The sequence below is a fragment of the Drosophila miranda genome, chromosome 2, assembly GCF_003369915.1.
Source record: "Drosophila miranda strain MSH22 chromosome 2, D.miranda_PacBio2.1, whole genome shotgun sequence".
In the NCBI taxonomy this organism is placed as follows: Eukaryota; Metazoa; Arthropoda; class Insecta; order Diptera; family Drosophilidae; genus Drosophila; species Drosophila miranda.
The window spans coordinates 27005651-27021087 of NC_046675.1; the positions used below are offsets into that span (position 1 = coordinate 27005651).

The following is a 15437-nucleotide window of genomic DNA, read 5'->3' on the forward strand; positions in this document are numbered from 1 at the left end:
CGGTCATCGTATTACAACAGACTACAAGTCCAATCTAGTCAAAACTAGTCTTAGATTTAGGAAATTTAGTACTAGAAAACTTTTCGTAAGTAATTTCCCTATAACAGAAGTGTGAATAATTAAGTATTTTGTATTATTTATTTTGATGTTTATTTATACAATTTTAACGTACGTAATATTTAATATTTAATAATTAATATATATAGACATAGAATCAAGGTAGTTAGTAATATCAAAGACTATACAACTATCGAGATGTTTCTTCAGGAAGAAATTCCATTTCCTTTTCGAGGCTTAAATTCTCTCTTAGGCTATCCTTCACCTCTGACCAGGCGCGGCTGCCTACTCGGCTTAGTCTTTTCGTCAATGCCTTTGAAAAGCTGAGTCCGTCACAGAGCTTTTCAAAAAAATACAGAGTCTTTGGCGCGATCATAGTCTTCGAGGAAATATGTCTTGTCATGCCCAAGACATTCAATTTGTTATTGTATTACTGGGCATTCCGTTTTTAACCATTCGCTTGTGGTATCGGCTGGAGCTGGGTATCGAAACCAATTTATCGATATTTCGTAATATAATAACGAATATTTAAACAATTTATTCACTATTATAGTTTGAAATTGGGCAGATGGCCTAAAAAGTACACAGCTTATTTTTAATCCTATCCAATATGAAGAAAACCAAGCTATGAACAAAATCGTAAGCAACAGTTGGTACTGCGATGCAGTTGTCAAAGTTGTGCTTTTCCGAGTGCTTTATCTTCACATACGCGGAATGGATGGGGGTATTAAGCTTTCAAGTACTCGTACCTCTGAGGTGTCGTTCCTGCCGTGCGTGCAATGGCAGCAGCTCATCTATCTGATGATCACAGTATATACAATTCCATAGCCGTTTTATTTTATTTTTATTTATAACGTGTCCACTGTCTGTGCCACACGCCTCGAAAAATAACGAAATCACTACACTAAGTCCGGAGAATCCCAAAAGTGAAAGGACCTTTGATTGCTTGATACAATGTGAAAGTGAAATTCAGTAATTTAAAAAATTGTTTGTCAAACAAGACTTTAACGAGAATAAATGGTCAACTCAGAAAGTAGTCGTTAGGAATCATGATGGAAAATTATTGCTCCAAGCCGTCAACGCTGCAGCACAACATACTATTTATTGTGCTGTGAAAAATCGATTTTAGTTATTCTGTGCTGTCATATCCCGAGCTTTCGCTTTCGCTTTCACATTGTAGTGCAAACAAACCCTAGCTGTCAGCAGGCCATTTTTGATGAGGTTCATGTAGCGTTGAGGAGCGTTGGAATAACTACCATCTTACGCATGAACAAAGATGATTGTTACATCTGCTTCTGGCGTGGATAGCACTCCTACGTTGGGTACGTTTCTCCTTGCCTTTTCACTTCATTTATTCACTCATTGCTGAACTTTGGGTTGCCAATGGTCATGCTATTCCTGCCCTGTAGTTGTCCAGAACTATCGCGATCATAGTCTTTCTCGATATGTTTGTAAGTCTGTATGTATTTGCAGGTACGGTTGAGGTCACCACTCTCCTGGGTGTGTTTTTCGGTGTTCTCGTCCTGCTGCTACTGCTCTTCCTGTACATAAGCCGCAAGTGCTGCTTTCACCATCGCCATGGCATCAACTGCTGCGACGAGCGTCACCTGGCAGCCAAATGTGTGCAAAAGATCAGTGAGTATTCGGGGACTCGATGAGTGATTGGGATGGGTGGTTGGGCATTGGCTTGAGCAAACCCTTCGTTGCAGCACGCAAGCGACGCTACGAGAACACCAGCTCCGACTCGGAGGAGGACATCTTGCGCCGGCTGCGATGGCATCAGCAAAATCAGCACAGCGACAAGCCCATTGGATACGGGATGAGCATCAGCCAAGCCAACCCACTGACAGCGCACAGCTTCAATTATCATCAATCCGACGCTGACCTGCAGAGGGTGACCGTAACGCGTGACCCTTTGGCAATTGCCGAAAGGGGCAAGGTCGGCATTCCATCGTCTCACAGCGAGTGCAGCTCGAATGACTCCATGGAGGCATCTGTTGACAGTCATACTGGCATCTTGACGGGCGAGACCAAGGGTAAACTGTCTTTATCAAGCATCTGAGTGGACTTCAGACATGACAATTGACAAGCAATGTAATTTATTTCGACGCAGCGCATCCAGTTACCGCCTTTAGGAATCCATATACGGACAATCGGGCCAAGACACACCACACCCAGAGATACCATCACAGGGTGGAGGCTTTGCCGCCGAAACTGGAGAAGGATAATGCTGTGGTGGTGATGCCTGTGGCCAATAGCTTCATTAACAACAACAATACTACTATTCCCAACAACAACAACAACAACGATGACGTAAGCGTGCAGAAATCACAGTTGAATGATTATTATACCAGTCCCTGTCTATTATTATAGGAACCCCTGTTCGATACCAGCGATCTGCGCTCTGTCAAGTCGGATGACATGCTGGTGGGCGACTCGAAGGCCCCGGCCTCGCGGGGACCCATCGAGCTGGAGATGTCGCTGCTGTACGATGCGCCGATGCGGAAAATGACGGTCCACGTGATGCAGGCGCGATGTCTGCCGCCGCTGGGCAACGGCCAGCAGACGCACACGCAAGTGCGTATGCTGATGCTGCCCAATAAAAAGCAGAAGCACAAAACAAAAATCCGCAGCGGGGAGAATCCGCAGTACATGGAGAGCTTCCTGCTGCATCGTGTCAATCCCGAGGACGTCAACAACATGGGTCTGAGGGTGCGCCTCTACGGCTGCGAGCGACTGAGGAAGGAACGCTTGATTGGAGAGGCGTATGTAAGCTTTGCCACGGTCGACCTGGAGCTCGAGACCAACCTGTGGCTGCCGCTTGAGCCCCGCAACACCTCATCGGTGCTGGGATCGACGAGCGATCTACTGAGCCTGGCGCGTTCGGATAGCGCGGGCTCCACATCATCCATGCAGCACGGCGGCGTCTCGGAACTGCTTCTGGGCCTCAGCTATAATGGTGTGACTGGCCGGCTGAGCGTGGAGATCATCAAGGGCAGCCAGTTCCGCAGCCTGTCTCTGAATAAGGCGCCCGACACCTACGTGAAGATGGTCATGGTTAGCAGTATTGGTCAGGAGATTTCGCGCGCCAAGACCTCCATTCGCAGGGGACAGCCCAATCCGCTTTTTAAGGAGACATTTGCGTTCCAGGTGGCCCTGTTCCAGCTGAACGACGTGACGCTAATGATCTCGGTGTATGCCAAACGACACATGAAGAAGAACGAAATGGTCGGATGGTTTAGCCTGGGCCTAAACTCTTCCGGACCAGAGGAGGTAGCTCATTGGGCGGACGTATGCGAAATGCCGAAGGGCGAGATGCTGGCCCGCTGGCACGTTCTGGTGGATTCCTGATTCGAGCAGTTGGGACAGTCTTCGACACGCAGCACCAAGGCGCTCATGAAACTGGGCTTCGCTGCGTTCAAGGACAGGTCCAAGGATAAACATGCAAAGGAGTCGAGTCGGGACGAGGACAGCGATCAATTCCCTGCAGACAATGCGGTTGCAGTCGATATTGAGCCGGGCCTGGAGCTTGATTTTGTCTAGAACCAAATAGGCTGAGTGTTCCAAGGTCAGTATACATTTTGTGTCTTGTTTTTATGGGGTGCAGTAGTCGATCGAATCGAATCGACTCGAATGGAAGAAGATTGATTGTCTTGTGCCTGTGGCACACTTTAAAAACCAATTTTTGATATCTGAACCGGAATGTTTGGATCTAACCCAAAAGTGGGCTAAAAAATATTTGTAATTTGGAAACAATTTGGAACACATTTTTTGATCAAATGTGAAATGTGAAAAAAAATACAACACAAAACAAAAATGAAACCTAGAATATTAAAATTTTGTACGCAATGGTACGTAAAGTACATGAAAGAACATAACTTATTACTCAAATTTGAACTTTATAATTGTTTGTGATAATGAATACTATACGCATAGTCTACGCATAGCCCAAGGGGCAGGCAATACATAAGAGTAGGACTGTGTATTGTGTTTGGAGGAGCATGGAACGCGTTCCATGTTCTCAGATGAACTCTCAGATATGTGGATGTTCGAATGGCGAATTTTTGTAACTAAACCTTTCTGCATATTATCTTAAAAATATTGATTCCCGCAGGGGAACCGAACCCCAATGTCTTATAGGACTAGCACTTTTGTATTACCAAGCAACAAAATAGAAAACTATTAAAACAGAAAATACTCGTAAATAGGAAGAATTCTAGTCAATACATAAGAGACATGCATACCCACAAAAGTACATACATACATACATAAAACATAACTAATTCTTGAAATTTTTATCGAGAACCATGGTCATGTTCCAGTTTTGATATTTGATATGATGATAAAGATAAAAAGAGAATAAATCTCGGTACCTTAGAATTCAAACGCACAAAGATCTATTGTACAAGCTAAGGAAAGTTGGCAGACAGCCGGAGTACACTAAAACCATATACTGGAACTAAAAGTAGGCTGGAGGATAGAAATATATTAACGTTCTGTTTGCATACACATATTGTTGTATATAAGACACCGTGATCTCTTTTGTAGCGTGTCTGGAATTGTGGTTGAAACTCCCCGGAAGAGGCAATAGGGTGGGAAATGAGGGGAAGTACATTGAAGTAAGTTTAACTTATACACAGAGAAAAAGGAAAGCTTTACTAAATATCGGATCTTAGTTATTTTTTAATTGTACATTCGAATCAAGTTTAATCAAAGAAAGGAAAACAGAGATGACAACTATTAAACTATTGCAATGCTCATGCAACCAAACTTAATATTAATTTTGATGTACAATCGTGTTGAATGGATTTTGTAATGCATAGTATTCGTATCTTTTAAAAAATCTATATGTTTTGAATGTCAAATATTTTATAGTCACGATTCGCGTGAATGTGTGTTTGTCGTTGCAAAAATTGCGATATTTGTATGTGTGTCTAACTAAATCCTCTACTTCATTTTGGAAGGCGAGTGGGGCTAATCGCAATCGCTCAAGTCAGTATTACGCAATTCAAAATCAAGGACACAGAATACAAGACACAATGAAACAAGAAACCAGAAACAACAGCGATAAACTCGCCCTAAACTGCTGACTTTATGTCAAGTTTTTTAGACTCTGAGTAGAATCTCCCTCCAGAAATTAAAAGCGAATTAAGTGATTAATTTTTTCTGCAACAGATAACATATTTCTACTCTTCAATTTAAACAATTAAATTGTCATTGTTGATTATCAAATAATTTTAATATTACATAATTGCCACTTAAAATAAAACGATAAAAGAACAACAACAACAACCTTATGGTCTCATTGATCCTTAGTCCGTAGCCTATTTATGTACATATGTATGTAAATCTATTTTCTGCGCTTTCGCCTCGTCTTCTTGTAGCTTCCCGGGTAACTGTCCTCGTCGTCGCTATCATCTGTGGGCGACTCCTGACTTTCCTTGGTGCTCGTGCTTGCCGCCGCCGCCTGGCCCACCTGCTGGGCATCCCACTCCTTGCGCAGCTCACTTAGCATCCCCGGCGTCAGCAGACCTTGGGCGAGCAGTCTGTCCGTGAGACGTCCACGCGATGCGCTGGGCAAGCGTGGCTCCTTGACATGCGTTACGCGACGCATGCTGTAGTTTGGCGTCTCCCCTTCCTGGCTGGCCTCGGTGTTTTTGAGCAGGCGAGTTATCTGGAATACGCCCTGCTGTATAATCTCATCCAGCTCCTTTTGGGCTTCCCGTACGTTGCCAGCCTCGGGGAAAAGATCCATGAACCGATAACTGCAAAGGCAAGGCGATGCGATTAGTTTGTTATTTTGGCAGGTGGGTGCGTGCAACCTGCCTCAACCATAGATACAGATCCATAACGTCGAAAACGGACTCCAGGTGCACCAGGTCCAGTATTGTCTTGGGTAGCTTGAACGGCCAGCCGCAGTTACTTTTGATGAACTCAAATGTGATGGGCTCGTTCCGGCTGTACTGCCTGGCTATTTTAAGGAACATGGAGCACACGAAAGGCATCTTGCGGTTGATGGGCGCACAACAGAAGACGTATCGGGCGCGAAGGGGCAGCGGAACATGTTGAATCATCTCGGCGAGGAATTTGAAGTCTTCAATGTTGCACATAAAGTACAGGGAATCGTCGACCGTGCACAGGTTCACAAATATATCCATTAGGTTGCTCAGCGATGAGTTGGGCAGGTGGTAAGCATAGAGCTCAATTTGATCGGCCGTAGGATGCAGGCCGGCCTGCTTCAAAGGCTCGGGTGTCTGTGCCAGAATGCGCTGCAAAGTTTGCAGATCCTCGGACTTGAAGGCAGTCACATATCCATGCTCCCACTGCGTGCGAAAGCGGCCGGCCCGTCCCGCTATCTGGAGAGCCGACGACACCGATATAGTGTCGATCTCGCGCTCTCCTCTCTCGTTCATTGTGGGCTTGACCAAGGAGTAGAAAATGATTCGCCGGATGCTCCTGCAAGTGAAGATTGATTTAACGAAGATAAAATTGACTCCCAGCAATAGCTCACTTACAGATTCAAACCCATGCCAATGGCGTCCGTGGCTACCATTACCTTGCAGCTATTGGCGGGATCATTAAATTTGGCAGCTTGGGCTAGCTTGGTGCCTGGTGGCAGGCCGCCATAGATTACAGCAACCTCCTTTCCTCTGAAAGGAATTCAATAGATGAGTATCTTGAATTAGCTTTTTGAGCGCGGGGACGAATACTCACCGTGCCTCGATTTCCCGAGAAACAGTGTAAATGTCATGCTTGCTAAAGCAAACGATACAATCGCCCGGCATCACATTATCCAACGAGCCCAAGGCAGAACCTTCGACCGTCAGCTCGGTGAGGCGATCATAGCGGCGCACTTCCACTGTTTCGCCGGTGGTTTCGCATATCTTCTGCAGCAGCTCCAGAGCACCAGCCTCGCCGCAGACATGCACCTCGTCCGCTATCAGGCCGAGAAAGGCCCGGGTCCAGGCCCAGCCGCGCTGTGGGTCCCGCATCTGCTGTATTTCATCAATCACAGCCACCTCATCTATCACGTATGGGACAAGGCTGAAGTAAGCTGACGATATGCGAGAAATAGTAGAGTTTTACGCTTACATGGTGTGTTAACCGAGGTCATTTCTACGGTGCACGCAACATGGTTGGCCGGCGAGTTGTCGCTGATGCCGAACTTGCGCTCCTCTCCAGTGACCAGATCGCACGGAGTGCCGCGCTCGTTCGCCTTGTTGTACACCTCCGTGGCAAGCAGCTTCAGAGGACCGCAATAGACGCCGGTCTTGGCACTGAGATACCTTTCCATAGCGTGGTATGTCTTTCCGGAATTTGTTGGTCCCGAATGAAACACGATCTTCCGGGTCAAGGCGCGCGCGTTAGTATACCAATTAGCGGGCTGGCGCAGATCAGAGATCTTTTTCAGATCGTCCATGCAGTCCAGGTGCGGAAACACGGTTTTTGCGTGACGGAGGAAATAAGGAAAGATGTCATCGATGTGGCCGGCCCCCTGCATAATGTCGCTGAAGATTATGTGCAGATCCACCGGAAGATTCTCGGCCTCAATGCAATAGCGCCGAAACGAGCCGAAGGCTTGCTGCTGCAAATAGGCTGGGAACAGAATCGAAATTGATAAGTAGGAATTGGCGCATCCTCAAAGCACAGCCACGTACAGTCGAGTCCGTTCTCACTGCACAGAGATTTGGTCTCTCGACGTTGGGTGAATTTGTTCAGGATCTTGAGCAGCTCCGACTTTTCCAGTTTTCCCACCAGCTCGGAGCCCACGTCCTCGCAGTCGACGTTGGCCTGCACCTGCACTGGCTTGAACAGTGTCGATACATTTGTCTCGTGTTTTTTCCGAGAGCTCTGAGGCGGCGCCCGGTGTAAGCAGCGTGCGGCCGCAACAGCTCCATATGTTGCTCGTAGGCTGGGCGGCTGGCGAGTGACGCAGATTAGGCTAATGCAACGCCTTGAGTTTTGCATCGCTCCAGCAAACAAGTGGGGGGGAGGGTGTTTTAATTGAACAATTAAGGAAAATGTATTTGTCGAACACCCACGTTTGTAGCCTCTGATATAACGGAGCGCGGGTACAGCTGATGGACAGCTGTAAAAAAGAGAAGGTTGTACGCCATTGTTTTCTCTTTTTTGATTGTGACGTCACAAGTGCGTGCTCAAGCGCTGCCAGATCAACCAAAATTGTTGTATACGATAGTTTTTGTTAGGCAATTAAATATGATCAATTTCACCACTAACCATACAGTATGGTTAGTGATTTCACATAGTATACGTTCTAAAGTATGAACCAAGGACCGTAATCATAAAACGTTAAATTAAAAAATTACATAACGACGACAAATTCAACTAATTATATTAATATTACACGTGTGACAGTTTCAAAAGCAGTAAAATAAATGCCTCGCTGGATCACCATTATTCAAGAATTAGCGTGTCGGTCATTTGTGTATGAATATTTTATATCGTATAGATATCCTTATTTAGACTCTTTGAATGTGACATACGAATAATAATGAAGTACTGCACATCACTGACAAAGTTTATCATGGTGGCATCACCATGAATTGCTTGTCACAACAAAAATGACTCACTCGGAATATTAAACAAATTAAAAGTTAAAGCATTACAAATATTCGACTGTTCTCGTTCACGAACAGTGCAATGGGCTTATTCGGCAAAACTCCAAGCAAAGACCCCAAAGAACAGGTACGACACCGTTCTGCCTTCAGCTCAAAGATGTTCCAGAGAAATGATGTCATATTCCAGTTGTTTTGTTTGAAATTTTTGCCTTATTTGCATTTGCTTTAACCTCCGCTACGCCAATTAACAGGTGCAAGAATGGACGCACAAGATACGAAAGGAAGGCAACCAGCTAGATCGGCAAATCCGCAGCATACAGCGTGAGGAGGATAAAGTGAAGCGCTCGCTGAAACAGGCCGCCCAGAAAAATGACCGTGACACCTGCGTCATTCTGGCCAAAGAAATAGTGAATGCGCGCAAGGCCGTCAATCGCATATACACGTCAAAGGCTCATCTTAACTCCATACAGATGCAGATGAAAAATCAATTATGTAAGTGGTCTTGAAGGATCTGGCTTTGGAGACCCTAAATAATATGATCCTTGTTCTTCCAGCCACCCTGCGTGTTGCTGGTTCACTGCAAAAGTCAACGGAAGTCATGCAGGCCATGCAGAATCTGGTTCGATATCCCGAGCTGGCGGGTATTATGCGCGACATGTCGAAAGAGATGATGAAAGCCGGCATTATCGAGGAGATGCTGGATGAGACAATGGACTCACTGGAAGAGTCTGAGGAGCTGGAGGAAGAGGCGGCAAAGGAGGTGGACAAGGTTCTGTGGGAGATAACGGATGGCAAGCTTGGGGAAGCTCCACTGCCACCAGAGGCTACTCCAGCGGAGAAAACCCCGGCAGTGGCCGCAAGAGTCGAGGTCGAGGAGGACGACGACGAAGGCGAAGAATTGCAGGAGATGCAGAGTCGGCTGGCATCCCTGCGTTCCTAGATTAATTGCAATAGGGTTGGTCTTTCAATTATTGTCGGGAAATAGGGCAGACTCTATTCCAGCACTTTGAGAATGTTTCCCACCCAAAATTTCAGATGCTAGGACCCGAAACAGTGAATTAAAAAACCAAAATACTAGCAAGAAGCGAATAATTTCACTTTCAGTGCGCCTCTGTTCAATTTGTTTTGAACTCCACGCTTGTAACCGTTACATTTACAAAAGTTACATTTTATTTATTGTATAATTTCCTTGTATTAAAAATCGATGTTTTCTGTAGAAATCTCCGTTCAAAATCCAGCTCCTACGTGGCTACATTCCATATGATTTCTAAATTGACACGCTATTTAGTTCCATTTTGAAGATAGTCTTTAGTGCAGCATACTCGTATTTTCCAGTCTATGGTCGGACGTTATTCTCGATAAAGTCCAAATACGCTGCCACTCTTGTGTATACACCCGGCCATCCCTTCAGACCACATGGTGTTGGTCCGTATGAGACTACGCCTGTGATGTAGTAGTTGGAATAACCCTCGGTGTAGTCTTCCAACAACAGGGGACCACCAGAATCTCCGCGGCATGAATCCACTCCCTCTACGCCGCCAGCGCAAATCTGATTAGAGGTGACGGTGCGCCGCTGGCTAGCATATCGATTATTACAGTCACTTAGCGGCACAGGATCCACTTCAGCCTTCAACTTTCTGTTGGACGTGAAGTTGGTCTCAGTGCGACCCCATCCGGCGACTACCATTTTGCGGCCTAGGAAAATTGCATCGCGCTGTGATGCTAGACTGGGCAAGCAGACCGGCGAGATGTGCTCTGTATATACGACCGGATCCCTAAGCCTCAGCAGCGCAATGTCGTGGAGCTGGTCCCGTGCGTTGCCTGGATACTGCGGATGAGGAATTCGCTCAACCACGGGGTTGTCCACGTAGCCTTCATTGCAATCCCTCCGGCCGTTCTTCTCGGTTGTGCAGTCTGGATTTGTACTTGTATCCCACTCTCCCAAACGCACGCCCGACAGCTGCCAGTCGCTTGGTATGGCGGAAACGCAGTGCGCCGCCGTGATTACATAGCGATTGTTGATCAGCGACCCTCCGCAGTGGTGGCCTTTGACGTTTCCGGCTGGTATTGGAAATTGGTATGGCTTACGGCTCAGTCGGGTCAGAATCAAACTTTTTAGTACTCACGTTTCGTGTACTCGATTAGTACCATCCAAGGAAACTCCTTTTTCCCCGTTTCCACGCCACCTACCACGCGATCACCGAAATTCTCTCCGCAATTGGGCGGCTGGGGCAGCAGGCTCGATGTGGGAACTCGCGCCGGGGTGGGGGGCTGCTGCGGCCGCGGATTCTGATTTCCCCACACCGGCTGCTGATTGAGTCTGCGGTTGTTTGCACAACAAATCTGAAATCATTTGTGGCGATAAATGTACGAGCGTAATGGTATTTTGGTGACTTGCGGGCTGTTGTATTTACGAGGACTTGTCCACTGCGATAGCCACATTGACTGTTCTGAAGGAATTGGCGAGTTTCGGTCGAAACAGTTCCTCTTTGCACCAGCTCGTACAGATATCCGCATTCCTTGAGGTTAATGCACGTCCCACTGTTCTCATCGGGCGTTGTGCAATACCCGAAGATTTCTAGGAGATGAAGATAAAACCCGCACAAATTAATGCTGTTGCTGTTGGTGTTGGTGTTGCTGTTGCTGCTGGGGATGCCCCCAGCCCAATCGGCAGGGTCAAGTTCAGCGCTGATAGTCAGATGAGCTTTCTGCCATGTCAGCTTGCAGCCTGGAGCCCGACTCGACTGAAACTTGCCTTGTGCGTAGCCTTGCCGCCTTTCTTCAGTAAGAAGCACCAAGAGCCCGAGTATAAACTTCAGTTCCATGGTGTCAAATGACGATTTAGAAATCTTTGCTCTCTTATATTAATCGGTTGAATAGCGCGCTTGACCGTGCGCCTGCCTTTGCCTGTTGAAATCACACTGAAAGAGGCTTGGAAGAGCTAAACGCCATTGCCCCCACATGCTGCTGTTGCTGTTGCTGTTGTCGTTGTTATTGTCGTGGCTCGTCGGAGGCTAAGGTTAAGCTTATCAGCCAGTGATGCGAGAAGCCGCTATTCTCTCCCCAAACCAGTAATGACAGAATCTCAGAGCACGATTCTCAGTCCAGCTGAGATCAGTTCCGTTCGACTCAGGGCAGGGTCTGGTTCTAGCAATACTCACACAGATATGTACACTGTCAGCGCGCTCCCAACTTCGACTCCGACCCGTGTTAAACGAGGCTAATGGACCGTCTTGCCGTTTCTTGCGCTCTCGTTGCCTCATCATCGCAATTTCCACTTGAATGGAGCGATGATTTTATTTCTCTGCCATACTCGAAGCTGACAGGTCTTGGCCCGTTTTAATAGCCATCGCCATCCACTTTGAAAGTGCCTGCTGCTTCTGCAGCCGACAAGTCGATTGAGAGAGTGCGTTCTGTTCAGTTTTTTGTACATACTCGTGCATACATATGTACATACATATGTACGTACATACTGGAATTCCCCAACCACACAAACATGTGACATACAAACACTGTACATGTAAATATGTACTTTATAACGCACTCTGTAAACACTCACTCACACGTACATACATGGGTATATTTTGTGCATAACTTATTTTCAATTAATTCGATTTATACGAGTAGGCATATGATTATGCCTGAAATGTTTGTGCATAGGTGGGCATGTACTTATGGGCATGTGTAGTGCCAAGTAAGTTAATTTGTGTGTGACATTCGAATGGGATGGGGACCGGTCCACATGCCGAGGAGATGGGAGAGCCCTCTCTTAGAGTACTGGTCATTTCAGTGTAGTTTGAATATGTGTGCATGTACATGTACAACATATTGTGTTTCTTTTTATCAAAACGCTAGTTGCCGATGACCTTTGAAGACTAATTGTTCGTAGATCAAATAAATTCAATGTTTCCGACGCATGTACGCGTCTGTCTTTATATAATCTTCTATATATGTACATATACACAAATGATCTGTTGGATTGTAGCTCACTTAAAAACTCGAAAAGTTTTGCACCGATTGATCTGAAATTTTGACATATCATAAAATTCAGTCCCAGGATTGTTTTAGACTATATGCATGCTATATATCATCGCCGGAATGTGCTATGGTAATGCAAGAGGCATTACTGTCGTCGTCATCGTGTGCTCCCTGCTCTCTCGTGGATGGGATACCAATGTATATCTCCGGATTGAACAGCTTGGGCTCCATTGGCCAGTTGTAACATCCACGGGTGTCTGACTACGGCCGGCCTGCTTCAGCTGCAGAGCATCCATATATACAGAGCCTTCGATGTCAAGGTGCGTCTCCTCGGCGTCATCTTTAAGGATGTATCTTTGGGCCATGGCAATGTGGTCGCTGCTGGAGTCACTGTGCAGGAGGGGATTCTCACACACTAGATTTGGTTCAGGCTTGGTGTCCTGGCCTGCCGATTTGGGCCTTTTCTTTTGGGAGGGCACACTTACTTTGCTGGAGTCGACTGTACTTGTGCTATTCTACTTTGAAATTTAGATGCAAACGATGGATCTTAAGCTAGTCAGTAAACGGCAGGGTGTACCCAGATAAAAACCCATTTAAATCGGATATTGAATGAACCATTTGAAATAACACAACAATGTGATTTCAATAATTCAATATAACTGGAATGAAGGATATTAAAATATAATTAAAATACGGCCATCCAATTTAATACCTTTTGGTTTTGTATATGTGTAAAAAGTGTTCGGTGTGCAATTATAATCGTAATTAAACTTAAGCTAAGCAGGAGCTTTCAACGGCTTCCATCATTGATTTGGTTAGCCTAATCTTTCCAATACCAATCTTTTTTTAAGAGTCGCCAGGCTAGGAGGGTAAAAATAATCTGAAATACTTAATCCATATGCAAGTAAGTACAAGTCGTTCATTTCAGATACAAAGACCCCCGTACTTACTCCACAAGTACAAGAAAAACATGAAGTAGGGAAGAAAGCTGCTTAGAACTAAGCCAGTAGAGAAATAGATCTTACATTTCTGGGGGACGGGGACTCAAGGGAGAAAAGTCAGATTGGAACACCGATAGCTGCACAGATGCCAACTCACGTTTCTTATACCAAGCAATGTTAATATCCCCGATCCGGTGTGCCACACTCCCAGCAGGATGCCAATAGGAAAAAGTCCCTTATAGACGTCAAGAGAAAGTATCTCGAAGAAATAGCCATTTATCTTAAATTTGTTTTCATATAAAATTGGGTCAGGTAAATCTGCCGTATTGAAAAATCCAATAAAACCTTTCACTTCGTAGTAATCGTCTAAACCGCAGCGAAATTCAAATTCAAATTCAAATTAAAATTTAGATATTTATCGTACCTACAAAATGAATCAAGTTCGTATGCTTGAAAATAGGTTATAACTATGCCAAAAACTATATTCCAGTACCCAAAAATCATCAAGATATACGCTAGATATCTCCCAGACATTTTCGTCGAGCTCTCGATTACTTAGTTATATTTCAGCTGAATGAAACAGGGCAATAAATTCAACGCCTCTCTAATGAAAAATAAAATGTTTGGCAATCTGTCATTGGAGAGTCATTATCTGTCTCTGTCTGACCGAACCATTCCAAGAACATACCAATTGGATAAGCCCAGACTTCTCTCTGTACTAACATGCAGTAGGAGGTAATTCTGGTAACGGAATGTGAGCGTCCTGCCGAATAACACAACAGTACCCTTTGTTATATGGCGCAAGAAATATTCCCAAGTATAGCTATCCTTGTGGTCAAAACTACGGAGAAGTGCTACGGAAAATACGCAACTGCTGCAGACAGATTCTTTAATTAAACTAAGTACAAACATGCATGAAATCTTGCACTTTCGTTTGCTTATGTACGCACAGAAACGTATTGTATTGAAGGTAAATTCCCACTGATCGACGCTGAGTCATCTGGGTTTTCACTCTTGAAATTACTGAATGTAATGTGCAGAATAAACGAATATCATATGTACGTACATACATATGTACATACGTGCAAGTGCAGACACATGAGAATGAGTATGAGTATGACTAAGAGTAAGAGTATGAGTACTAGTTCGAGTGTGTAGAGTGATGGGGGAATATTTATGTGAGCATGCACGTAGTCATACACGTACTCGCATGTGTTTCGACCCTTCGGGGCATACCAAATGCCATCCAAATACCACCACTTACTCGTACAGCTGCTGGGTGACCAGGCGGACAAGAAATGGCTGATGGGGGAGAGCGATTGGGGGAAGCTGGCTGGGCTCGAGTGGGTTAGGGTGACGGTCAGGGTGAGAGTGCAAATGAATGCGAAAAGTAAGATGGATGATTTCAATTTGTTACAAGTGCTTTTAAGTTTAGATCGAGCTGGAAGGATGCGAATGGGCGAGCGAGCCAACCCAAAGCGTACCCTCCAGCTCCAGGCGGCATCCTTCTGAGTGGCTGCGTGTGTTTCTGTTTATTTAGTGGCAGTTAGTTTGCTGATTTAATGCCATTGGCCACTTGAGGAGAGAGTGGACGTCGTCAATTTTACCATTTCATTTGACAATGCATTTCATTAGGGTTTACCTCCAGATTACCTCTGGTGTGGCTCGTCCGGCTACTCCTACTTGTACTTGTATTAAATTAAAGTGGAGACTGTGCGGCACGGACAGAAGCAGACCAGGAGCAGGTTGAGCGTGGCTATCTGGCGCCGAAGTCGATGCCAATGCCGATGCCGATGCTGTTGTTTTGGGCTAATAAACACGGCTCTTCACACTTGGCTGACTGCAAAGTGTTCTGTGTGTATGTGTATTGTGGGATGGATGG

The 15437-nt window shown here is 45.5% G+C and overlaps 4 protein-coding genes and 1 long non-coding RNA gene across 7 annotated transcripts; 2 read left to right on the top strand and 3 right to left on the bottom strand.

The window, feature by feature from the left end:
• The first annotated feature begins 812 nt into the window (after positions 1–812).
• Positions 813–5349, top strand: LOC108156898 (synaptotagmin-16). Its single transcript, XM_017288640.2, has 5 exons — positions 813–1379; positions 1531–1692; positions 1767–2093; positions 2171–2370; positions 2431–5349. Exons 1-5 carry the CDS (start codon positions 1334–1336, stop codon positions 3406–3408), a joined length of 1713 nt encoding a protein of 570 aa, XP_017144129.1. The 5' UTR covers positions 813–1333; the 3' UTR covers positions 3409–5349.
• On the bottom strand, positions 5269–8154 carry LOC108156897 (ATP-dependent RNA helicase SUV3 homolog, mitochondrial). The gene is made up of 6 exons (XM_017288639.2): positions 7716–8154; positions 7150–7653; positions 6772–7081; positions 6573–6707; positions 5884–6513; positions 5269–5822 (listed from the first exon to the last, which is right to left on the bottom strand). Exons 1-6 carry the CDS (start codon positions 8023–8025, stop codon positions 5408–5410), a joined length of 2304 nt encoding a protein of 767 aa, XP_017144128.1. The 5' UTR covers positions 8026–8154; the 3' UTR covers positions 5269–5407.
• Positions 8155–8603: 449 nt separating this feature from the next.
• LOC108157107 (charged multivesicular body protein 3) lies at positions 8604–9856 on the top strand. The gene is made up of 3 exons (XM_017288980.1): positions 8604–8763; positions 8888–9128; positions 9191–9856. The coding sequence occupies exons 1-3, from the start codon at positions 8719–8721 to the stop codon at positions 9574–9576; spliced, it is 672 nt and encodes a 223-aa protein (XP_017144469.1). The 5' UTR covers positions 8604–8718; the 3' UTR covers positions 9577–9856.
• Positions 9729–11563, bottom strand: LOC108157106 (melanization protease 1). Its single transcript, XM_017288979.2, has 4 exons — positions 11392–11563; positions 11051–11214; positions 10763–10979; positions 9729–10697 (listed from the first exon to the last, which is right to left on the bottom strand). The coding sequence occupies exons 1-4, from the start codon at positions 11459–11461 to the stop codon at positions 9973–9975; spliced, it is 1176 nt and encodes a 391-aa protein (XP_017144468.1). The 5' UTR covers positions 11462–11563; the 3' UTR covers positions 9729–9972.
• A 906-nt stretch (positions 11564–12469) lies between these two features.
• LOC117187070 lies at positions 12470–14119 on the bottom strand. Of its 3 annotated transcripts, none has more exons than XR_004471863.1 (4): positions 13984–14119; positions 13713–13921; positions 13565–13643; positions 12470–13494 (listed from the first exon to the last, which is right to left on the bottom strand). It is a non-coding gene; the product is annotated as an uncharacterized LOC117187070 (long non-coding RNA). The 3 variants fall into 3 exon arrangements; XR_004471862.1 differs by having other exon boundaries at positions 12470–13502; XR_004471861.1 differs by having other exon boundaries at positions 12470–13502; positions 13565–13921.
• Positions 14120–15437: the final 1318 nt, after the last annotated feature.